The 25,904-nt window shown below is 42.1% G+C and overlaps 1 protein-coding gene across 1 annotated transcript; it reads left to right on the forward strand.

The window, feature by feature from the left end:
- Positions 1–4,578: 4,578 nt before the first annotated feature.
- On the forward strand, positions 4,579–14,521 carry exog (exo/endonuclease G). Its single transcript, XM_014181339.3, has 6 exons — positions 4,579–4,820; positions 5,060–5,209; positions 5,355–5,494; positions 5,682–5,758; positions 5,986–6,100; positions 13,615–14,521. The coding sequence occupies exons 1-6, from the start codon at positions 4,685–4,687 to the stop codon at positions 14,098–14,100; spliced, it is 1,104 nt and encodes a 367-aa protein (XP_014036814.1). The 5' UTR covers positions 4,579–4,684; the 3' UTR covers positions 14,101–14,521.
- Positions 14,522–25,904: the final 11,383 nt, after the last annotated feature.

A 25,904-nucleotide genomic window follows, 5' to 3' on the forward strand; every position in this document is an offset into this window, starting at 1 on the left:
CTTGCTTTGTTGTTGTTGACCACACGTGTTTCAAGTTCAATAGTTTCAAAGAAAGCTCATTGGAAAACGAAACCAACCGGCAACTTGATTAGCGTCATGCTAGCAACATTAAGACTTCCGGTTTTCCTATTTTGCCTTCAAAAGTGTTAGATACTAAATATATTTTGCAGCTTTGTAACATTTTAATATTATGCACTACCCCAAATTATAACTACATTGTGAAAAATCTAAACTAAACAGATTACTACTTTATAAAATATAATATTATACATTGAGAAATGGTTAAATTAATGTAAAGAACATAATATTCTACAGACCCTACTGATCTAGCACTAGAATTATATGTTATTTCTTGGGAGATTGTGGTCTAAATACCCTGCAGATTTTTCTACTATAAATTTCATATTGGCTTATAGAATAATTTCTCTACGTGCTGATGTAAAAGTGGAGTTGGGAATACTCAGTAGGGTCTTTAAGCTATGTACTGTATGGTGTTATTTCACTGGGGGACTCTGGTCTAAATACCCAGCAACACCTACTCCACCCATTCTATTGGTCCCAATGCAATACACAGTTAGTTTGGCTGACGTGCGACCCACTTGACTACACAGTGAGCTATGAATACTTTGAGAGCTTGTGTCTGCCAGACAAATACACTGTAGGCATATATATTTCGTATTGGCTTTATATATATATATACAAATTATAATCTGTGCAGGTAAATATGTGGTTGGGAGTACGGCCTGCAGAATCTATATATGGTGTTATAATATGGGGGACTCTGGTCTTAATACCCAGCAACACTTTCTACTACTCAGTATCCCATGAAATAACACCATGTATAGATTCTACAGACCCTATTGAGTAATCCCAACCCCACTTTTCAGCACCTAGAATAGTTTTATTTCTACACTGAACAAAAATATAAATGGAACATGTAAAGTGTTGGTCCCATGTTTCATGAGCTGAAATAAAAAATCCCCAAGATCTTCCATACACACACAAAGCTTATTTCTCTGAAATGTGGTGCACAGATTTGTTTACATCCCTGTTAGTAAGCATTTTTCCTTTGCCAAGATAATCCATCTACCTGACCAGTGTGGCATATCAAGAAGCTGATTAAACAACATCATTACACAGGTGTACCTTGTGCTGGGGACAATAAAAGGCCACTTTAAAATGTGTGGTTTTGTCACACAAAACAATGCCACAGATGTCTCAAGTTTTGAGGGAGCCTACAATTGGCATGCTGACTGCAGGAATGTCCACAAGCTGTTGCCGGAAAATGTAATGTTCATTTATCTATCAGAAGCCGCCTCCAACGTCGTTTTAGAGAATTTGGCAATGCGTCCAACTGGCCTGACAACTGCAGACCGCGTGGAACCACGCCAGCTCAGGACCTCCACGTCCGGCTTCTTCACCTGCGGGATCGTATTTCTGTCTAATAAAGGCCTTTTGTAGGAAAAAACTCATTCTGATTGGGTGGGCCTGGATGCCAAGTGGATGGGGCTATGCCCACCTAGGGCTGCACCCCCCTCGTGTGAAATCCATAGATTAGGGCCTAATGAATTTATTTAAATTGACTGATTTCCTTATATAAACTGTAACTCAGTAAAATCTTTGAAATTGTTACATGTTGTGTGTTTGTTCTATATATAAACTAACATGTAATTTATAGGCCTATAGTGTATTGCATTGGGACCAATGGAGTGGGTGGAGTAGAAAGTGTTGCTGGGCGTATAGACCTCAGCTCCAAAAGAGTTAGGACAAAGAATTTCAACAAAACAAGCACTGGTGACAGAACATTTTAGAACATTTGCAGCGCGCTGGTTTTCAAAGCATTACTCTTATTTCGAGATGAGCTAAAGCTGCAACAAGAGGGGAGAAATGGTCAACAATGCTGGCCATATCAACATTTTTTATTTTGACATTTCTGAATTGATATTTGGCTATAAAGGTTAATATGAGGGACAAGAAGTAGCTAGCTACAATGACGTTCATTTTGAGAAGTCAGCTAACTTGTAAACTACCTAGGGTATAACTAGCTAGCTACTAGCTAGTTCAATTTCTCTCACGATTATAAAGCCAACAACATTTTTTTAAAATTGTTTCATATTATTGACCTAAAAGGTTAGCCGTTGCTAGCGTATCCAGGGTCAGTGATACATAGATCAACCATGTACTGTCCATCTATGGGAACAACTGCAATCATATATGGTGGATTGGAAATTATGCAGACAATTACATTGATGGAAGCCACAATCTATCTGCAATATTAAAGCTGATCTACCCGCTGAAAAAACCATCTGCAATCATGTTCCTAGCACCATTGCTAAAATTAATGAAATAAAATGTTACCTGTAATGCCCATCTCATGTAGCTTAATTTTCATCTCTTTATTTTCCTACTGTACCTACATTACAAGGGATGGATTTGCACTAAACTATTTTATATGTCAGCACTTAAAAGGCCAAATCTGGTATATGGTTTGCCTCATATTCATTGTCTACTGGTATCATTTTAAATTGAGCATATAGCTCAACATGTAAACAATGTGTGAGGTTCGCTATTCTCTGCTTCAGATGACAGATGTCCATAAGGTCAGTAATGCCATCATACTCTATCTAGGTTTATGGCTGCATTGGCGACGCATGCCATGGGCAAAGCTGAAAAATGTATTCACATAACGGATATACTGAGAGAGAGTGACAATCAAATAAAACAGATTGGAGATCTTCAAAGAATCTTCAAAGAATCAACACTTCATGATTCTTCTCATGACTTCAACATGTACAAATAAGATCATATGTAAAGATTAGACATCTTAGTCTAAACAATAATAGGTACTTGAGTAGTAACAAGTAGGCTATTATTACTAAAGCATAATTTAAGGTGAACAAAAAAAATCCATACCAGCGGTGGCTAACCTGATCCCTGATCTACTGGGTTAGCAGATTTATATTCCAGCCTAGCAATAGCCCGCTTGATTATCAATTGATTATCAGGTGTATTATTGCTGGCCTGAAAGAAAACCCTGCATACCCAGCAGACCTCCAGCAGGGTCGGCCTGCTCCAATTGCAATATGTTTATACATTTTGTGTGATGTTAAAATATTTATGTATACAATATTTGCTAACATAGGTAGGCCTACACATATAACCCATGGCATATAGGATATACCCTTAATCTCTTCGGACATTCATTGGGACCTCTCTCTTCATTGCAATCAGGCTTTCAAAGCTTTATATATCTGAGGACATAGACTTTACATAGACTGGAACTGGAGAATATTGTCATAATGTCCTCTAACGTAATTACCTCACCCTATCCAGTAGTCTACTGTACACTCCCTTTACTGACAGCTGGAGCTGCAATTTCACCCTATCCCATGGCTGTTATCTACAAATGCATTTGGAGTCTGTATTTTAATTTACAATGATTACATCAAGATAGCTAGCCAATAAGAAGTTAGCTAGCTGATGACACTTAATTCACTTAGCAAATTTTACACACTGTTTAGCTACCAGCTCAAACAACGTGGCCTACTGTAGCCAGCTAGCTAATAACACATCGTTTTTTTTACTTTAAAAAAATCGATTCTCCCACTGCCTGTTTTTTGTGTCCTTACAAAAACAAAATAATGTTCAACCTTCACAATATTTTTGGTGGTAGCAAAGCGCAGCCATGTGGACTAATGGAAATGGAGGGAGAAAAGGTGTGTTTGTCACCAGAGAGTTTAGAACGTGCGCGCGTGCTGCTCTCCCCTCTCGCTCACGTGACTCCGCCAATAGCTCTACCTCTCTCAACACTCACTCAGCAACAGCCTGGCAGTCAGCAGCAGGTCACAGTGAAATATATATATATATGTTTAAGATAAATTCTATTGGGGCTGCGGTGCAACTTAGAAATAGACAAAACAAAAAAAAAACTGCGACAAAAAAACATTCACACGCGACATCGTTTTCAAAGTAGCCCATTTAACAGGAAACCCGCGGACATGACAACAACTACAAGGACGGAACAGTGACTGACATGACATACAGCACCCCCTTCCACGGGCGTGTAAGGGGCGGGTTCTTGAAATGTAACACCCAATCAAAATCTTGCGGCTGGGAGCCAGCGGACCATTCAAACCGTTTTTGCTACAGAACGTTCTCTAGACTTCCAAGGGAGATTTGACAACGACGTGATTTGGGAAGTACGGCAAGACGAGAGTGGGTGGAGTAGAAAGTGTTGCTGGGCACATAGACCTCAGTCCCCCATTAAATCACGTATATAGATTCTACAGTCTCTAGTGAGTAACCTCAACCCCACTTTTACTTCAGCACCTGGAGTAGTTTTCTAAGCCAATATGTAAGCCAATATAATAACATCATAATAATATAATAAGCCCATATATACTGTATTGCATATACAGTGTATTTCATTGGGGCATTTATTTGACCCAAATAAAAGTGCAAATGTCACTTAAATATAAACAAATATGGATCATTGTTCATGTTTAGACTGGTATTTCTCACATATCATGAACGTAGGAGACTTTTATTTTGAACATTTTCGAAATTTCGTGACCCGGATGTACTTTTCTTTGTGTTGCCCACGAGACGCTGGTGATAACTTCTACCTAAAAACACAAAGCAACAAGACACATTATTTCAAAGTATTTTATCTGTTGAATATAAGATGACAGGGAATGTTAAATTCTTTAGATTTGTCGGTGGTTTTGTGTGCGGCGCCGCCGTCACCACTGGATCATGTGTGGCAGTGATGAAACTTTACAAGGATGAGGACACAGAGGACCAGAGAGAGCCCGAGAAAGGTTTGCTTTTAAATTAGTATTTAGCTTGCTAAGTTAAGTTAGCCGTCACCTGTAATGAAATTAGCCAGTATACACAGATGATACGTAATGATTACTTAATGAACAATTATCATAGCTGATACACAAGTACCCAATGATTCATATTAAACTTAGTCACTTCAGAAGCCAGCCAAATGTGGTAGAATTTTGCAATATTTGTGAGTTCTGCCTATGTAAATAACATCAATGCTTTGTTACAGTTCCTCAGGCACAGCAGGACATAGGGCGGTATGGCTTCCCCTTGACAGGAGCTGAGATACGATACTACGCCAACCACACATTGTCCTACAACCAAGCCATGAAAACACCAAGATGGGTCGCAGAGCACCTGTCACATGAGAAACTATTGGGTAATAATGTTGTAATGATAATCTAATAATGTAGTCATAATATCCCTATGAGTAAAAAATGTATTGTGCTCACTGGGATAGTCATAGGCAGCTGTTATACAGACATCCTAGATATAGGCTAATTCTCTTCTTCTTGCTGCCGCAGGGAAAGCCGACAGAAAGCACTGTAAATTCAAGCCAGACCCCAGTATCGCAGAACCCTTCACTGCACACAATGCTGACTACCTGGGCAGTGGCTGGTCCAGGGGCCATATGGCCCCCGCAGGAGACAACAAGACCTCAGAGGTACCCAGCACATCACACCTATCCAACATATTGGTGACATTTAGTGTCGTAGGTTGAGCTTGGAGTAATGTCTTGTCCTTAGTTGATGTGATTTACACCAGTGGTTTGTTAAGACCTTTTCTTGTTTTGATGGCATGTGAGGTGAACTGGTCTCACAGAATTCTCTCCTTTCTGTTCCTATTAACAGCAGTCAATGGCTGAAACCTTCTACCTATCGAACATTGTGCCCCAGAACTATGAAAACAACGCTGGATACTGGAACAGGTATATGGGAACCCCCAGTGATATTCATTGCATTTGTTCCACAAGTTAGGTGATACTACTTGGTCCTAGTACTGTATATAAATGGAATGACCTATGCTGAAATAAAACTCTCTTCATCTAAGCTATTGTACCTTGAAGCCAAACTTTACTTATGATCAATTGAATGATCATTTTGAAGTCTGTGAACTGTGTGTTGTCCCAGTATAATAGACTGTTTTGTATTTCAGACTGGAGATGTACTGCAGGGACCTGGCCAAGCGCTTTGATGACGTGTGGGTCATATCGGGACCTCTGGTCCTTTCTGAAGAGGGGGCTGATGGGAAAAAGACAGTGTCCTACCAGGTAACTGAAGCTGTTAGGCGGGCCACACTGTACAGTCCAGGGTGAAGTTTTCCCTAGGTACAGATCTAGGATTTCCCCAAATCCTAACCTTAACCATTAATGGGGGAAATGTGACTAGGGTACAGTGTCCACTCAATGTCAGTGGTTTGTCTGAGAGCTCCAAATGTACTCGTAAAGTATTTAGACCCCTTGACCTTTTCCACATTTTGTTACGTTAAAGTCTTATTCTAAAATTGATTAAAAAGAAAACATCCTCATCGATCTACACACAATACACCATAATGACAAATCCAAATATTTTTTTTTTAGAAATGTTTGCAAATTGATAAAAAAAATATGGAAATATCACATTTCCATAAGTATTCAGACCCTTTGCTCAGTACTTTGTTGAAGCACCTTTGGCAACGATTACAGCCTCGAGTCTTCTTGGCTACGACGCTACAAGCTTGGCACACCTGTATTTGGGGAGCTTCTCCCATTCTTCTCTGTAGATCCTCTCAAGCTTTGTCAGGTTGGATGGGGAGCGTTGCTGCACAGCTATTTTCAGGTCTCTCCAGAGACGTTCGATCGGGTTTAATTCCAGTCTCTGGCTGGGCCACTCAAGGACATTCAGAGACTTGTCCACGAATCCACTCCTGCGTTGTATTGGCTGTGTGCTTACGGTCATTGTCCTGTTGGAAGGTGAACCTTCGCCCCAGTCTGAGGTCCTGAGCGCTCTGGAGCAGGTTTTCATCAAGGATCTCTCTGTACTTTGCTCTGTTCATCTTTCCCTCGGTCCAGACTAGTTTCCCAGTCCCTGCCACTGAAAGACATCCCCACAGCATGATGCCGCCACCACCATGCTTCACAGTAGGGATGGTGCCAGGTTTCCTACAGATGTGACGCTTGGCATTCAGGCCAAAGAGTTCAATCTTGGTTTCATCAGACCAGAGAATCTTGTTTTTCATGGTCTGAGAGTCTTTAGGTGCCTTTTTGTAAACTCCAAGTGGGCTGTGATGTGCCTTTTACTGAGGAGTGCCTTCTGTCTAGCCACTCTACCATAAAGGCCTGATTGGTGGAGTGCTGCAGAACCTGTCCTTCTGGAAGGTTCTCCCATCTCCACAGAGGAACTCTGGAGCTCTATCAGAGTGACCATCGGGTTCTTGGTCACCTCCCTGACCAAGGCCCTTCTTCCCCGATTGCTCAGTTTGGCCGGGAGGCCAGCTCTAGGAAGAGTTGGTGGTTCCAAACTTCTTACATTTAAGGAGTGAGGCCACTGTGTTCTTGGGGACCTTCAATGCTGTGTACTTTTTTTAGTACCCTTCCCCAGATCTGTGCTTCGACACAATCATGTTTTGGAGCTCTTCAGACAATTCCTTCGACCTCATTGCTTGATTTTTTTCTCTGACATGCACTGTCAACTGTTGGACCTTATATAGACAGGTGTGTGCTTTTCCAAATCATGTCCAATCAATTGAATTTACTACAGGTGGACTCCAATCAAGTTGTCGAAACATCTCAAGGATGATCAATGGAAACAGGATGCACATTATCTCAATTTCGAGTCTCATAGCAAAGGGTCTGAATACTTATCTAAATAAGGTATTTCAGTTTTATTTTTATAATAAATTAGCCATTAATGTGAAAAAACTATTTTCGCTTTATCGTTATGGGGTATTGTGTGTAGATTGATGAGAAAAAACATCAATTTAATACATTTTAGAATAAGGCTGTAACGTAACAAAACGGGGAAAAAGTCAAGGGGTCTGAATAGTTTCCGAACGCACTGTGTATAATTGTTATAATCTATACCCCTCTAACTCAATTCTGGACCTCAAAGACAGTTCCAATGCATTTTGTCATTGTTCCCCTATAATCAGGGACTGATTTAGACCTGGGACACCAGGTGGGTGCAATTAATTATCAGGTAGAACACAAAACCAGCAGGTTTCGGACCTCGTGGGGCAAGCGTTGAATACCCCTGATCTATATACTACATTATACAACGGGTGGGTCTTATCCTGGATGCTGAATGGTTAAAACTCCGCATTCCAGCCAGTGTCTATTCCACGAGTTACCACCGGCTAAAACTATGATGTTAAAATGACTATTTACTCCGTTCCATCTGACTGCGCAATCCACTGTCTCATCAACTCAGCTCATTTATATACTAGATCTGTCTCTCCGACATTTGCAACATTGTTTCAATATTGAAATTCAATCTCCAGCTGTCCTATGGCAATGAACGTGTCGGTAGTCAGGACGAGACAGACAGGCTGGCAGTTTTTCTCAGCCAGTCGAAATCCTGAATCAGCATAATTTTTATGGATATATACAAATAAATGTCAATAGAAAAACAAGAAATGCAACTAGTTTGCTGTCATTCCGGCTTTAGTTTGAAGTGATTGTGTTAGCTGTCTCTTCTGAACAGTGGCCTGGCGAGCGAGCAAATGTTCTATGCCAGGCTAAATCGCACATCATTAGCTCATTGTTATGGATGTATCCCCCAAATAATCACTGGAAAACAGCTTAAACAAACAAATGCAGCTACTTTGCTGTTATTCTGTCTGTACTGTGTTTGACTTGACTAAATCCATAGATTTACTGGCAACCGAACCGATAGAACGAATGACCAGTAGGCTTGTGTAGCAACCCTAGATTTGTGTCGGGACTATATCTTGTGGAAGGATGAACAGGCATGAATAAATTCATCAAAATAATGTTTTTAATGAAAATATGTCCATTATTTGAATATGTTGTTAACCTGTTGTTAACCTATAAAAGTGATAATGCCCTCGAAGCTGGTTGTTGGGAGGAAATATTGGCATGGGTGCTGTTAGGATATATTGGCAAACCGTGCCAATATATTCTCCAATGGCATATACCATAAACCCCCAAGGTGCCTTATTGCTATTAGAAACTGGTTATATATCCTCGAAACACCGCCTTCTTGGGCATCATCGCTTAATTATACCATGACATTGTTGAATACTCGTTTCTAATTGGCTTGAAGGGCATTCTAGAGTGTGCATTATTTAAGCAATAATGCACGAGGGGGTGTGGTATATGGCCAATATACCACGGCTAATGGCTGTTCTTAGCACGACACAATGTGGAGTGCCTGGATACAGCCCTTAGCGGTGGTCTATTGGCCATAGACCACAAACCCCCTAGGTGCCTTATTGCTATTATAAACTTGTTACCAACTTAATAAGAGCAGTAAAAATAAATGTTTTGTCATACACGTCGTATACGGTCTGATCTACCGCGGCTGTCAGTCAATCAGCATTAAGGGCTCGAACCACCCAGTTTATAAATAAGGGATAATCAACGAGGAGCTATGCGTTCTCTGGAGAAAAAATGTATGATGTGGAAGGTGTGTACCACGACACGCTAGGGGAGTGGAACTAACCTTCCAAGGAGTTACATTATTTTCCAGAGAACACATAGAGCCCCAAGTTGATTATCTATTTTATACCATGGCTATAATTTAACACATTTGCAGGAAGAAAGGTGTTCAACATCCACTGAAGTAATTAGCAAGTTCATTAGATAGCTACAGTAGTTGCCTTGGTAACCAAACAAACAGATTTACAAGTTTAGCTAACCAACCTATTAGTCCTAGCTTGCTATAATGAAAATAGAATTCAGCAATGCCAATCATTTCAATTTGACCTTTGCTTCCAAATGCAGCTCAAACATAGAACATGTAAGAATGAACTATAGCCATTGAATTCTATTGCTGATATACTGTGCATTATTTAAGCAATAAGGCACGAAGGGGTGTGGTATATGGCCAATATACCACTGCTAAGGGCTGTTCTTAGCACGACACAATGTGGAGTGCCTGGATACAGCCCTTAGCGGTGGTATATTGGCCATATACCACAAACCCCCTAGGTGCCTTATTGCTATTATAAACTTGTTACCAACTTAATAAGAGCAGTAAAAATAAATGTTTTGTCATACCTGTGGTATATGGTCTGATCTACCGCGGCTATCAGCCAGTCAGCATTTAGGGCTTGAACCACCCAGTTTATACCAGTTTATAAAGGGAATTATAAACTGGGTCGTTCGAGCCCAGAATGCTAAAAGCCGTGGTAGATCAGACCGTGGTAGATCAGCCTTATTGCTTAAGTAACGCACAGTATATCAGCAGTAGAATTCAATGGCTGTAGTTCATTGAATTCTTACATGTTCTATGTTTGAGTTGCATTTGAAAGCAAAAGTCAAATTGAAAACATTATTGGCATTACTGAATTCGACTTTCATAATAGCAAGATAGGACTAATGGTTTTATCTAAACTAGTAAATCTGTTTGTTTGGTTACCAATGCAACTACTGTCGCTATCTAGTGAAGTTGTTAGCTACTTCAGTGGATGTTGAACACATTTCTACCTGCAAATGAACACATTTCTAGCTATAAATGTGTTAAATTGTAGCCATTGTATAAAATAGATAATCAACTCGGGGCTCTATGCGTTGTTTGGAAAATAATGTAACTCGCGCGTCGTGGAACACACCTTCACGTCATACATTCTTTTCTCCGGAGAACGCATAGCACCTCGTTGATTATCCCTTACGTATAACATGATGGTTATTTCTGGACATATCACAGTGCAGCTTCTTGGCCACTAGATGTCACTGTTGCACAAAAAATCCCTCTTGTCGATGAAGCCCATCTTCTTTTCAAGTACTTCCAACCCACAGAAAGCACACAAGTACTAAGTTGTTATTTATTCATGGAGACTTTTGTACACTGCCCATATTGTCATTAATAAAATATGCCAACTCTCTCGTAATATTAGTATTACTCAACGTCAAACAACACTTGCTAGATTCTGACAGTGGCTGTTTAGTAGCTTTAAAAAAAAAAAAGTGAATATCTGGATGCTGTTGGCTGGTTAGGTTAGTGTTTGTTTTCTTCTGCGTTAGTTAGGTTTGCATCGAAGCTTTGCCCCAATGTGGCTGTTCTATCTGAGAAAGTGTGCTGTGAGTGTTTCTTTGTCCTCCAGTGAGGCCCAGAGTGTAAACCCACAAGGACAGCCGGTTGCCCTAGGGCAGGGATCATCAACTAGATTCAGCCGCAGGCAGATTTTTTCTCGAGTCGATGGTCAAGGGGCCAGAACATAATTTAGAATAATTTGTAGACTGCAAATTGACCGCAAGACGCCCAAACAGATATAATATTTGACTAAAACTAAAACATAATAATTTCAAACCTTGCTTACATTTGTATACGATCACATATCTCTATTATTCGTGTGAATACTTTGTAACAGATTTTTTACATCAAAATAACTTGGGAGCTGATTTGCTGGTGTTTTTACAGTCTTTTATGTCTACCAATAAAAAATGATAATAAATAAAATAACACTTTTTCGGGGGCCAAATAAAGCCACAGTGACAGGTGTATGGGTTCCCCGCCAGTTGGGGAACCTAGCCCTAGGGCTGTTACCTAGACACACAGATCATCTGCGACAGGGGCCGTGTTCCACCCATTGAAACCCCAAACCCACCAGGGGCCTGAGCTGCAGCAGTGGGGATTAAACACACACAACACACCCACAGTTTATTATTTCCTGTTGCTACCTCTCCAGTTGCCATGGCAGTGCCCCCTGGGTATTGCCAGGCGGTCCTTGTTTCCTGTGAGGGATTGAGAGGTTTAGAGGGCTCCGGGGATGCCCGCCTTAAGTTGGTAGTGCCGGCCTCTAACATCCGCGGTGGAGAGGCCTGGAGTGCAGTGTCTTCATCCCAGATGAACTCCCCTGGAGTGGGGTCTCCCTGTGGTTTATCAGGGGCCAACACACTGTCCCCCCATCAGCAGGAACAGGACTCCCACCTAGAGAGGAGGAAGAAAGAGAATGAGAGGAAGAAGAAACAAAGAGAGGAAGGGATGGAGTGGAGAGATAGCATAGAGAAGAATGAAAGCTCTGTGTAGTAGGCCTACCTTTTGTCCTTATGGGGATATTATATATATACATTACCATTCAAAAGTTTGTCGTCACTTTGAAATGTCTTTGTTTTTGAAAGAAAAGCACATTTTTTGTCCATTATAACATTTAGAAATAAAAGCTGAAATAAATAATTCTCTCTAGTATTATTCTGACATGTCACGTTCTTAAAATTAAGTGGTGATCCTAACTAACCTAAAACAGGGAATTTTTACTAGGATTAAATGTCAGGAATTGTGAAAAACTGAGCTTAAATGTGTATATATACAGTAGAAGTCGGAAGTTTACATACACCGTAGCCAAATAAATTTAAACTCAGTTTTTCACAATTCCTGACATTTAATCCTATTTATTTGGCTACGGTGTATGTAAACTTCCGACTTCTACTGTATATATACACATTTAAGCTCAGTTTTTCACAATTCCTGACATTTAATCCTAGTAAAAATTCCCTGTCTTAGGTCAGTTAGGATCACCACTTTAGTTTAAGAACGTGACATGAGAGACGGAATTCTTACTGGTTGGTAAGTGATCAAATACTTATGTCATGCAATAAAATGCAAATTAATTACTTAAAAATCATACAATGTGATTTTCTGGATTTTTGTTTTAGATTCCGTCTCTCACAGTTGAAGTGTACCTATGATAAAAATTACAGACCTCTACATGCTTTGTAAGTAGGAAAACCTGCAAAATCGGCAGTGTATCAAATACTTGTTCTCCCCACTGTATATGTACAGTACCTGTACAGTACCTGTCGAAAGTTTGGACACAGCTACTCATTCAAGGTGTTTCTTTATTTTACTATTTTCTACATTGTAGAATAATAGTGAAGACATCAAAACTATGAAATAACACATGGAATCATGTATTAACGAAAACAGTGTTAAACAAATCTAAATATATTGTAGGTTCTTCAAAGTAGCCACCCTTGATACTATGTCTTTTATGTGTTTATATGTGTTTTATTTTCGGTACTTTCCTTCACAACCCCAATTTTATTTTATGACCTTATGAAGGGAAATGTGATCTTAGTGTACAGTCTGTTCTCCCGTTTATTCGAGTAATGTAACCGATTGAGAGGTCTCTCTGATTTGTCAAGGCCTTAGTTGGAGCCCCGGGCACTGGGCAGGTGTGGTGAATGATTCTCCCTTTAACTGAATGGTTATTGCCCCTCTAACAAAGCAATGGCAATGTCCTGTTTAGGTGCTGCTTGTGGATTTGACAGCTCTAATGCAGTTCCACCTCAGACACCATCAAAACAACAGCTACAGATATGCGGATGTCAGCTGAAGCGGATCTGCCTGGCTCCTGGATTATTTGATGTGGCCATTAGAGGCTACTTTAATCTAGAACAAACAACCTTTACCATAAATCAGCGTGGACCTCTCCTTGAGATCTCAGGGCGTTGAAGGCATAAGTCCATCTGTTCTTTACGAGGCCTTCATAAACTAACACTGTCGTATCTCTGAACAGCCTAGTCCACAATCTATCGAGGCACGGGTAGACCAAAATATGCAAAATGCAAAAAAAAAAGTGCATTTTAACATGATTTAACGTAATGTGTTGTTATTTGTGTAGGTCATAGGCAAAGACGACGTGGCCGTCCCCACCCACCTCTTCAAAGTCATCCTCGTCGGGAAGGAGCAATCGGCATCGGGCGATTTGACTAACAACCAATCGGCATCAAAAACCTTGGCCCTCGGGGCCTTTGTCATACCCAACCAGCCAATCGGCTTCAAGCGCCCACTGACGGACTTCCAGGTGAGTCTATCGGAACTAGAGAAGATCTCGGGCCTGACCTTCTTCCCCAAAGTGGAGCGGACAACTCCGAGCCTCCCCAACTTGTGCGATAGGGATTCCTGCCACCTGATGGACTTTAAGGATTTCACCTTGTACCTCACGGCCAGGAAGGTGGGCAGTGCCCGCACCACGGTGAAGCTGGAGAAGAGCATGGCGGAGCTGAAAGAGCAGGGCATCGCCCCGGACGACTACATACTCAAACTGTACCAGGAGAAGAAGAAGGAGCTGGAAAACAAAGAGCATAACCTGGCTCATCTTCCTTAGGGCACTAAGAGAAAACATTTTGTAGCAGAAAAATGTAATTAGGGTTTCTAATTGGACAAGTCCACATAGTCCCTCCCGTTTTCATTGGTTTGGTGCCTAATGAACACAACCCTGGATGGAATGTCCATTGTGGCTCTGTGAAACGAGCAACTGGTCAAGTGGCTGTTTTGCTATGGGTTACGTAGTTTGTTTATTGAACAGATTTTTCTGTATATTTCTTAACGTTTTTTCCCCCATTGGAAAGTGTATTTCCCATGCCAGAATTACCAAAAAGTTTTTTAAAAATGTGGATAGTTCTTTTATTTACCCTGAACAAAAATATAAATGCAACATGCAACAATTTCAGCATTTTACTGAGTTACAGTTCATGTAAGGAAATCAGTCAATTTAAATAAATGTATTGTCCCCCTGTCTAACTCAATCAGCTTATCAGGCTTTTATGGGTACTAATCGTTAATAGAGACCCAGGCGGAATCATGCGTTTCCTGTCGCTACTAATTGCATTGAGACATTTCAATTGGACCGCAGGAAAAGGACACATGTATCACCAGTGTAATGGATCAGTTTGTTACCGAGAAGCACTATGGGTCGCTTTATTGTTTGTATTACCTCATAGATGACTTCAGGACATTACCACTCAACCACTGCCGTCCTCCAAATGGACCATGCGGATATCAGATATACAGTAGTATCACATCACTAAAGACTAGCCTAGACCCAATCACTCACCCATCATCCACACTACACACACACACACACACTCACACACACACTCACACACACTCACACACACACACACACACACACACACACACACACACACACACACACACACACACACACACACACACACACACACACACACACACACACACACACACACACACACACACACACACACACCCACAGGATCCTACTCAGCGATTTTGTTATCAACCGTAGCCTATTGGAATCAGGATGAGAACTATTAGCCCTAATGCAGTGTAATTGACAAATGAGAACACATGAACACACACTCTGTCTACTGTACACACACTGTCTGGCAGACCAGAGCTGCATCTCAATATTATAAAGCAGATTCCTCTGCTTGTGTTCTCTCCTTGAAACTCTCATGCTTGATGCCTACCAGAAATTTGCTTGGACCTCTCCAGCTTGTGAGATTACTAAAGGTGCAGCCTTTGTCGCAGCCGACCCATGGGGCGGCGCACAATTGGCCCAGCGTCGTCCGGGTTAGTGGAGTGTTTGGCTGGCAGGGATGTCCTTGTCCCATTGCACACTAGCGACTCCTGTGGCGGCCCGGAAGCAGTGCATGCTGACACGGTTGCCCGGTGCACAGTGTTTCCTCCGACACATTGGTGCAGGTGGCTTCCAGCTTAAGTGGGCATTGTGTTAAGAAGCAGTGCGGCTTGTGTTTCGGAGCATGCATGGCTCTCGACCTTCGCCTCTCCCGAGTCCGTATGGGAGATTCAGCGATGAGACAAGACTGTAACTACCAATTGGATACCATGAAATTGGGGAGAAAAAGGGGGTAAAAGTAAAAGAATATTAAAAAAAATAAAGATTACTAAAGGTGAATGAAAGGATACAGGGGATAGATAGGTGGCCATTTTCAACTATTGAGATACTACATTTGTCATTCGTCTAGCTTTAATGATTTGATGCCACTTTACAGTAGGTTGGGGGCGACAGTAATCCAGTCTGAGTTCAGCTGGCACTGCTTTACCGGTTAGAGTCCCACTGTGCCACCCTGTTTGTCAGGGATCACCAGCCAGGGAAGGTCAGGAGCAAGGGTGGCACTGGGAACCATGTGATGATATATTATGTAGAAATACGTTGTTACTTTTCCAATGTATGGCATGGTTTTATTAATAATCAACTGTACATTAAGATCAACTTCTCCCAACAGCTAATAAATATGGAGAGCAGAGAAGTTCTCATTTGTAAGATGGGACCTTGTCCCATTTAAAGTAGATTTTCCTCACCCGTGAACATGATTTCTAACCAGTCACACTGCAAATTGGTGCTCTTACTGTAATTGTAATCCTACTCTATATGGTAAAATGCTGTCATTTTCACCTTCCATGGTAAATGACCCTGAAGGTAAAGAGAGGCTTTCCCATTTACAGTGATTCAGGAACTGTATGTGTGCTTAACACAGACTGACCGATTTGCATGGGACATCTATATGGAGAGAGATGAATGTTACTGTGTTTACCTTTTTATCACCTATATCCTCTTAACCTTACTAAGGCAGACGCTATAAAGGAAATTGAATTCAGCTGGATCAAATGTAATCACATTTTTTGTGTAATCCAGGTCATTACATTGTAAATTACATGAGAGAGTTCATACCTTCACATGGCCTTTGGGAGATATCATAATATTTTCAAAGGTGTTGGCTACAGGTGTTAAAAATTTGATTGGAATCTGAATAGGCTAGTAAGAGAAATGCTTGATACACACAATAAAGGCAGATCCAAACCGTATTGTGCTGGCTCGGTTGTTTTCATTTCACATTTTCCTTTTCAGCATGGTTACAGGAACTATGGCGTGGAAAAGGGTATGTTTAATTCCAAGCTGGACTCAGGGGTAGATGTAACATAGCAAGTGTAACTCTTGTCTCCCTCCATTTTGTATGAAATGTTACGTTTCATATGGTATTTATTAATTTGTGGATGTCCATCACCCATTTTGTATGATATGTTATTAATTACAATTTGTTGTGGCTAACATTAGCTAGGTGGCTAATGTTAGCTAGGTTAGGGGTTAAGGTTATGGGTTAGGGTTAAGGGTTAAGTCTAGGGTTAAGGCTTAAGGTTAGGGGAAGGGTTAGCTAACATGCTAAGTAGTTGCAAAAAAGTAGTAAGTAGTTGCTAATTAGCTAAAGTTGTCTGTGATGTGATTCGAACCCGCAACCTTTGGGTTGCTAGACTTTTGCATTATACACCTCCCTGACCAACCTCCCTCCTTTGGTTTTTGGCTTAAGTAACCTTCTGTCTTATGTAACCATACCAAACGTAACAAATCATACTAATTTGAGTGTCACAGACTTACGTTTACTATTTTATGGCTAACATTTGAGGCCAGGCTGAATTCATGTAGGCCTGCTATTTGCACCACCCAAAAATGAAGCTTAAATATATTACTGCCCTGTTTGGAGGCATTGTTATTCATATTAGACCAGATTTTATAACACACAGGGCTCTATCAAGCATTGCAGGTTACTTTTGCACGTGTGCATTAAACATAAAATGAACTATATTTTTCACAGTGCAGCTTAAGTCATCAGAAAGTACTACTGTAGCACTATCGGGTGTCTTTCCACCCCTTAGAGCAATCAGAAAGTTAATGCAGAAACTACTAGTTGCTGCCCACGACCTCCACAGGACTTCAAATCTCCAAAAGCAGGAAATAGTGGGAGCAAGCGGTGGCATGGGCGGTTTTGACGGTGGCATGGGCGGTTTATACGGTGGCATGGGTGGTTTTGACGGTGGCATGGGCGGTTTATACGGTGGCATGGGCGGTTTTGGCGGTGGCATGGGCGGTTTATACGGTGGCATGGGCTGTTTTGGCGGTGGCATGGGCGGTTTTGACGGTGGCATGGGCGGTTTATACGGTGGCATGGGCTGTTTTGGCGGTGGCATGGGCGGTTTTGACGGTGGCATGGGCGGTTTATAGGGTGGCATGGGCTGTTTTGGCGGGGCGGGCGTGGCGGGCAGGCGGTGGCGGGGCGGGCGGTTTTGGCGGTGGCATGGGTGGTTTTGACGGTGGCATGGGTGGTTTTGACGGTGGCATGGGCGGTTTATACGGTGGCATGGGCTGTTTTGGCGGTGGCATGGGCGGTTTTGGCGGTGGCATGGGCGGTTTTGAGTAGCGTCTGTGAGTCCTGTGAGTGTGTCATATCTGCAAGTGAGTGTGTGTACCTGCATGCATGTGAAAGTGTTTGTCTGTGTAGGCTTTCATGCATGTGTGTGTACATGCACATTCGTGTATGTATGTGTGATGTTGCAGTGTTTCTCCTCCCCATGCAGAACTGTGCTGTTACTGTGTGTGGAGCAGCTGCGTTGGCCAACCCAAGGCTGTAATTAGCTGCCCCAGTCTGCCACGGTGTCGGAGTGAATTCCCCCTCAGAACAACATGCCATGTAAGCAATTAGTCCATCTATGCTCTGCCCGTCCTCTGGTTTACAGCACAGTAGGAGGGGTGATCTGGCTTGCACAAGGCTACTGTGCTGACTTATAATCAACATTGCTATGTATGTAGGCCTACACACTTCTGGGAGGGAAAAAAAAGTTTCACTCTCTCACATTGTCCCTCACTTCCTCTGTGTCCCGTCATAGACCAAGCTCAAAGTTGCTGTGAATCTGACATCAATTTATTGAACCACTGTCTTTAATCCAGTGTTTTCCAAGCTTGGCAACGCTATAGCTAATTGAAATACCCTGACTCATCCATTTCTTACTGTCCCCCCCCCCCCCCCCACATGTGACACTTCCATAAAGTGCATTACCATTGGGGCTCTCTATAGGCTCAATACAACTTCCTCTCCTCATCTCCTTCCCGTCATCTGCTCAGATCTGTAAACACTGGTTACTGACAATGAGTACGACTGACTCTATCTCCGCTCAGTCAAAACAGATATAAGGGAAACTGTTGGTAATTCCTTCGAGGGTGTGTCTCCTTCAGCCGAGAGCAGGTTATCTGTGTTCAGGACACTCTTGGTTCCTACCTGGGGAAGCCAGCAGGGGGAGATGTTAGACCATGCACTGACAGTATCAGTGCTATATTATTAGTGAGTTGATTACCACACCTCTTTAGAGTTGATGGTAATAACAGTGCAGTTTAATACCAGCAGGTTTAGGATCTTGCTCTGGAGCACAGAAGTCTTGAATTGTGTGTGTGTTTGTGTGCGTACGTGCGTGCGTACGTGCGTGCATGTGTTGATACAGAGGATGCAGGAGTGGCAGAGATGGAGGGAGATGAAGAGAAGGAGAGGGGGGGGGGGGGGGGGGGAACAAGCCCAGACTCCTTGAGGGGATTGAGGTCAAAGGATCTGTGATTAAGACTAGCCTTTTCTCCCATTCATGTAAATTACACTGACCTTTGCCCTGTTCCTTAATATCATCCTCCTAAAGGTGCTTCAAGAACCACACAGGTAAGAATAACTGGTTCCTGGTTTACAAATGTTAGTGTCCTTTAGGGCACACTGTAGAAAAACGTTTTGCAATGGAAAACGAAAACAAGCATTTCTTATTTGACAAGTTCATCTAGTCCCTCCCTGTTTCAGTCTGTTTTCTTCTGTTTGGTGCTTTAATGAATACGACCCAGGCATGTCTGTCCACACAGACTTAAACAGTTCATTAATATTCATAGCTTAGCCCTGTACAATGGACTTGTTCTGCTTACTGTAATACGAATCTCCATTTTTTTAGGCCACTTTTGCCTCCTTCGTCTTATTCTTAAAACTAGACCTATCAAAAATAGAAACAATTAACTTTTTTAAGTGCTGTGAAGTAGGCCGGATAATATTATGCTTTGTGTAGAAGTTTAGGCCAGCTGATAATAGTCAACGTAATGGACTTCGTGAAGAGCTCTCTCTCTCGGTCTCTCTCTCTTTTTCTCTCTCTCTCAGTCTATCTTTCTCTCCCTCTCTCTTTCTTTCCCTTGACACTTGCAAGTCGACATAATGAACTTCAGTTGCTCTCTCTCTTTCTCTCTCCCTCTTTCTCTCTTTCCCCTGACGAGCTGTCACGTTGAATTAGCGCGACAACGCCACCCTGAAAGATTTGGAAAACACGGAGACGCTCTGAGGTCAGGCATTCTAGAGGACAGCACAACACGCTCGGCTCCGAGGACCACTCGCATTAAGTCTGAGTGAGGAGGGCTGCAGCCGATATGCTGTCGGAGGGGCTTCCGGTATTGTTGTATTTGTGGCCCTCCTAGGCCCTACTCACTGTTTGCTGGCTTGACTTTCCTGGAAGCTCGTGAAGGAGAGGCACTTGCCACACGATTTGGTAGCGGCTTGAATTGTTTACTCTAGATCTTGTTAAACTTCAGGGGGGTATGTGGGATGGTCTTTGAGAAAGGCGATTATTCAACACTTGAACGCTACTCAACACGTGAACACTATTCAACACGTGAACACTATTCAACACTTGAATACTTTTCAACACTTGAACGCTATTCAACACTGAGAAGAACACATAGGGTAAGCGCACCAGAGTGGATTGACTGTCCCATCCACCCAGAGTGTATGATCAAACTGTCCCTCTTCTTTTCATATCTTTCGGGCCTAAAGTTTTGGTCCTCCAGAAACAATCACCCAGGGTCTCATTTTGACAACCCAATTAGGTAGTGTTAAGACCAAAATAGGCAGTGTTAGTGCCATAATAAGCAGTGTTACTGTCAAAATAGACAGTGTTAGCATCAGAATAAGTAGTGTTAGCGTCAACATAAGTATTGTTAGCGTCAAAATAAGCAGTATTAGCTAAATAAGGAAGGGGTAGCATCAAAATAGAATGTATCACTTCAAGCACCAGTAGCAGGATGTTTCAAAATACAGTACTCTGTGTGATGTCACTCCCTCCAAGAGTAGTAGTCATTCATTTAGGTTCAGAATGTGACAGTTAACACTTGATGCACAAAAATGTATTTGCACAACTGTTGAATTTTTTAATATAAGCCATGTTGAAGTGAAGTGATGAAGTCTGTTGTGACAACTGCACAGCTTTTTTGCATCGACAAAATGTCAGCCCAAATGAGTCCGAGGCCAATCACGGTGTCACCAATGAGTCCGTTTGCAGAAGTTTGAAATGCTACTTTTCCTAACCTTGATTCTGAAAGTAAGGGATGCCCTTCTCTGTCACTATAGGGTATTTTCTCTCTATGGCTGTGGGCATGTGTTAGCACATTGGAATGGCGTACATGTGTGGACCTGCATATGTGTCTGTGCTTATTGTATGTGTGTGTCTCAAGTTTCAAGTTTTATTGGCCATATGTACAGGATACCCATGATCCAACAAAATGCTTACCTGCAGGTTCCTTCTTGATAACGCAACAACAACAATAAATAATACAAGAAAATGGCTCAGTAGAATATAATAAACATTTTAGCATAAGTATAATACAGGATGCACAATTTATAGTCCCAATATTGTGTGTGTGTACACAATTGTGTACTGTGTGTATTGCGCATTGTGTGTACATGTGTGTGTATTGTACATACTGTATACATGTACATGTGTGTGTGTGTGAATGAGTGGTGTGGTTCGTAGTCATCTCTGTCTGTGTACGACGGGAGACAAACAGGAGGATTAACCCTGGGAGAGTGAGGTCAGAGCCTTCCACCTGGGAGAACACAGTCATCTTCCCGGGCCATCCTGAGACCTCATCAGGACCGGGGCTGCCATGGCAACGTCATACAGCAACACACTGCTCCCCCGGGACCCACCGCAGACACATACGCTTATCTCTTAACACATGGAGAGAGGGAGGGAAGGGAGGGAGCGGGGAGAGAGGAGTGGAAGATAGAGGGAGAAGGAGAGGCAATTACAGAAAGAGAGACGAAAGAGAGGGAGGGCGAGAGATAAAGACCGGACCCAGGACTCTTTGACTACTGCTCTGTTCTGCTTCCTCACAGCAGTGACCTGTGGTGAATGGCAGGTTTAGTCAGTTTATTTCAGTTGATTAAGGGTTTTGCATTGACACAACAAGTTTTAGTTCATTTTTATGGCCATTTGTTTGTTGTAGTGACTTCTTACTTAAACCACAATAATTTTTGTTGACTTGGTATTTTCTGTGTTAATATGCTGATATCCTAATATATTTGACCCTCAGCTTGAAGTAAGTACTATTCAAGCCTAATCATTGCTGGAGCAATAGAATAGAATAGCTAGAATGATGATAACTTTATGTACAGTAGGACCTGTAACCTTCCCATGAGTTAGACTTTAGTGTGTGGTCAGCTGTTGTCGTGTGAGTGCCCCATGCCGCGAGGTCTCTCTAACCTCCACTCCTAACCAAGACTAACCTCTAACCAACCTATTGTGTGCGTGCCCCATGCCCTGTGGTCTCTCTAATTTCACCTCTTAACCAACTCACCTCTCCAACTCTAACATCTAACCAACTTGTGTTGGTTTCATCATTAACACTGCAAATGAGCCCAAGACAAACTGCCTACCAGGACCATACAACTGCACGCCAGCTTCTGGGTAGGGCACAGGACAACGTTTGCCCAACTGGTGGTGTACTAGTCCAAATCTCATCTATCTATCTGTCTCTCTCTCCCGTACCATTCCCATATACCCACCCCCTTTCCCATTCCCCTTCTCACGCCACTGTCTCCCTCTATCCCCACACCCCTGCATCCCCAGTGGTGTGTATTCATGGATGCCAAGGGAAGCCAGGCTTGCCCCAAAAATTGACCAATAATATACAAGCATACAATTATTTATCTTTCGTCTCTCTGTGTTTCCTTCAATTTGCAAGAGGCTGAATGTACACTACCGTTCAAAAGTTTCGGGTCACTAAGAAATGTCCTTGTTTTTGAAAGAGAAGCACATTTTTTGTCCATTAAAATAACATCAAATTGATCAGAAATACAGTGTAGACATTGTTAATGTTGTAAATGACTATTGTAGCTGGAAAAGGCTGATTTTTAATGGAACCTCTACATAGGCGTACAGAGGCCCATTATCAGCAACCATCACTCCTGTGTTCCAATGGCATGTTGTGTTAGCTAATCCAAGTTTATAATTTTAAAAGGCTAATTGATCGTTAGAAAACCCTTTTGCAATTATGTTAGCACAGCTGAAAACTGTAGTGCTGATTAAAGATGCAATAAAACTGGCCTTCCTTAGACTAGTTGAGTATCTGGAGCATCAGCATTTGTGGGTTCGATTACAGGCTCAAAATGGCCAGAAACAAATAACTTTCTTGTACTCGTCAGTCTATTCTCGTTCTGAGAAATGAAGGCTATTCCATACGAGAAATTGCCAAGAAACTGAAGATCTCGTGAATGCCAGTTAGATACTATCTGTAGGTGCATTATCTTTATCAGCATCATAAAAGCTAATTGTATTTCAACCACATAAAATATGCATCTAAGCCAGACTGAAATCATATCAAAAACATATTTTCAATTTGTTACTTTCTTTTTTTCATTTTCTCCACGGTCCCGAAACGCCTTTGGTCCACGAAAAAAGCAGATGACAGAGAAAACCTTACCGATGTCAACTAGATTGAAGCGTTCATTCTATCGATTTACGACATTATTCTGGTGAGCAAGGGTTTATTTAGTCTTCCAGGGCAACATGCAGTACAATGACAGAAGAGAATCTAATTATAGACAAGTTGACTAACAAATAGCCTACCAAAATGTCAGAAAGACATAAAAAAGGCAAAAGAATATCCTGCATCCCCTGTCAAAAAACCCTCACCCCTGTCAAAAAACCCTTACCCCTGTCAAAAAATCCTCACCCCCTGTCAAAAAATGCTCCATTGTCTCTGACTGTAGCCTACAGCGCATTTTCTATATTAGCGGGTTAGGGTCGGATGTGAGCCTCAGATTTTCACTTTATCACATATAGTTGGCCGTTGAAGATGGGTTATTAGCAATTGCAACAGCTGACCCGTGCACCACTAGCGACTAGCCATCCCCCCTTTAAAATGTCCAACCCTCCCATCCCCAATACCACCCACATCAACCTTCACTGACAGCCCAAATGAGGCACCCAATTTCTCCTAGTCCCCATCCAGTCTCTGACCAAGACGCCACATCAGTCATATCACTTTGACATGAGAAAGGACTGCGAGACTGACACAGTGCAGTATGGGATGGATGGCACATACCGCAGGCCAGCTCTTATACAAATCAACTATGCAGGCCTTCACGGTTTCTGTTGTCTAAGGTTCATGTTAAAGCATATCACTATACGAAACGCACACAAGTTCTTTTGATTTAATGACCATTCAGAGATTGACTTACAATGCCTGATTGACTTGTTAAGCATTTCAGCCATCACAGTCATACAGCAGACTGGTTGGTATGTCACATGGGAATACTTTTCAATATTGTGATGTTCAGCTTTATCTGCTGAGCCCCTCATGCCCCCATTGCTGATTGGTTAAACTCACTGATCATGTTGAAATACCCCCACAGACCCGCGCCATGAAATTGCTATCTTTTCTGTGGCGCAGCTGGCTACCGGTGTTTCGAGAGTCACTTGTGTTTGCAAAAAAGACATCCCAAGATCTTGTCTCAGTGAGAGCTCATGAGGGCGGAAGCTATACTGTTATACTATAGGTAATTTATACTGTGGCAGCACGTTACATATACATATGCATGTATGTGCGTGAGAAGCGTGGTTGGGGGCTGGGCGATGTTTATACACCTGACATAACGAGGATACATAGTCCTGACTCGTGCTGTGGCAGAGTGTGTGCGACAGCACTGTCTGATTGATAGGAATGAGCCAGGGCAGGTATGGTAATAAGCACCGCGTCTTAACCACAAGACAAACAGGTTACACACTGAGCCAAAGTGACAGCTGTCACTGTGTTTTAATGACAGACACGACCCAAGGTGACCACCAAACAGTCAGGTGAGATGACTACATGGGCAGTGTTTACATTACACATATAAATACGTCATATATATATATATATGGGGCCTGTTTCCTGGATCCAAATTAAGCTTAGTCCTTGATTAAAAAGCATTCTCAAGTGAGAATCTGCATTTAAAATGTATTTTCGTCCAGGACACAAAGTGTCTCATAATTTGTCATTTTGTACATGTTTACAAAAAAACAGCATGGTCCTGCATGTGCTTAGAACTTATTGTTTTGACTGTTGAAAATGCCTATGAGTGCTGATCTAGAATCAGTTTTGCCTTTGAGATCATAATGGATAAAAGGAGGGAGTAGTATTAATACAGGTGAATTATTTTATCATTTTATTTCACCTATAGTCAAATAAAGTTGAGCAAACCGAAGGGACTGAGGCTTTCTAAAGGGATTGTCCTCAGATGATACCAGGTCATCGTGGAGGAACAGCTAATCTCTCTCCTGTACAAACACTAATCTAATAGAAAGCATCAAAGCAACTTCCTTCCCAACGACACTGATGAGGACATACAGTGAGTGGGTTGCCAGGCTAACGTCAACATTTCCGCCGCTGTCTGTCACTTGGCAAGGCTACGCCACATGTCTCCCGTACAGCATGTGTGTGTTTGTGTAAAACAGTAATTAAAGCCAGTGATGTTTACTGTAAGATCTTTTAGGTTCAGATTCTCACTGTGGGTGCCATCTGCTCCAGGTTGTGGATATGGGTATGGGTGTCTTTCTCATTCACTGAAAAACACCCTGCAGAGGAAAATATTCAAATCCCTTAGGGGGTGTTCCAAACTGGGTATTCGCCACTGTGTGTGTGCATGTGTGCGTGTGTGTGTGCATGTGCGTGCATGTCTGCGTGCGTGCGTTTCCTGTCATTTTGTGTGTCTGTGTCCTGCCAGTGGTTGAGTGTGTCGTGTACGTTCAGTCAGTTCACACAGAGCCCATGTGTCGATATTGTCCAGGGCATTTAGACATTTACCAGGCCAGGGTCAGATTAAGGCCCAGACAGTTCTTCACATCTTTATTGCAGGGGTGCGTCCAGGCCCTAAGCGAGATTTGTTTGCCCCCAAACATTGGAGTGTTTTTATAACAAATTTCATGCAATTCTATTCATTTTGCTATGGGGCAGAGACATTTTTGGGGGCTGACGTATGCCACGTTAATGATATCTGAGTGAGGTCGGTATTCAGCATG

The sequence above is a fragment of the Salmo salar genome, chromosome 29 (genome assembly GCF_965601325.2).
Source record: "Salmo salar chromosome 29, fSalSal1, whole genome shotgun sequence".
Lineage (NCBI taxonomy): Eukaryota > Metazoa > Chordata > Actinopteri > Salmoniformes > Salmonidae > Salmo > Salmo salar.

Excerpts from the sequence above, each read along its gene's own strand:
- exog (XM_014181339.3), top strand. The coding sequence starts at position 4,685 with ATGACAGGGAATGTTAAATTCTTTAGATTTGTCGGTGGTTTTGTGTGC. Across the intron at positions 5,210-5,354 it reads GTCACATGAGAAACTATTGG|GGAAAGCCGACAGAAAGCAC; the intron begins GTAATAATGTTG and ends TTGCTGCCGCAG. Across the intron at positions 5,495-5,681 it reads GAGACAACAAGACCTCAGAG|CAGTCAATGGCTGAAACCTT; the intron begins GTACCCAGCACA and ends TCCTATTAACAG.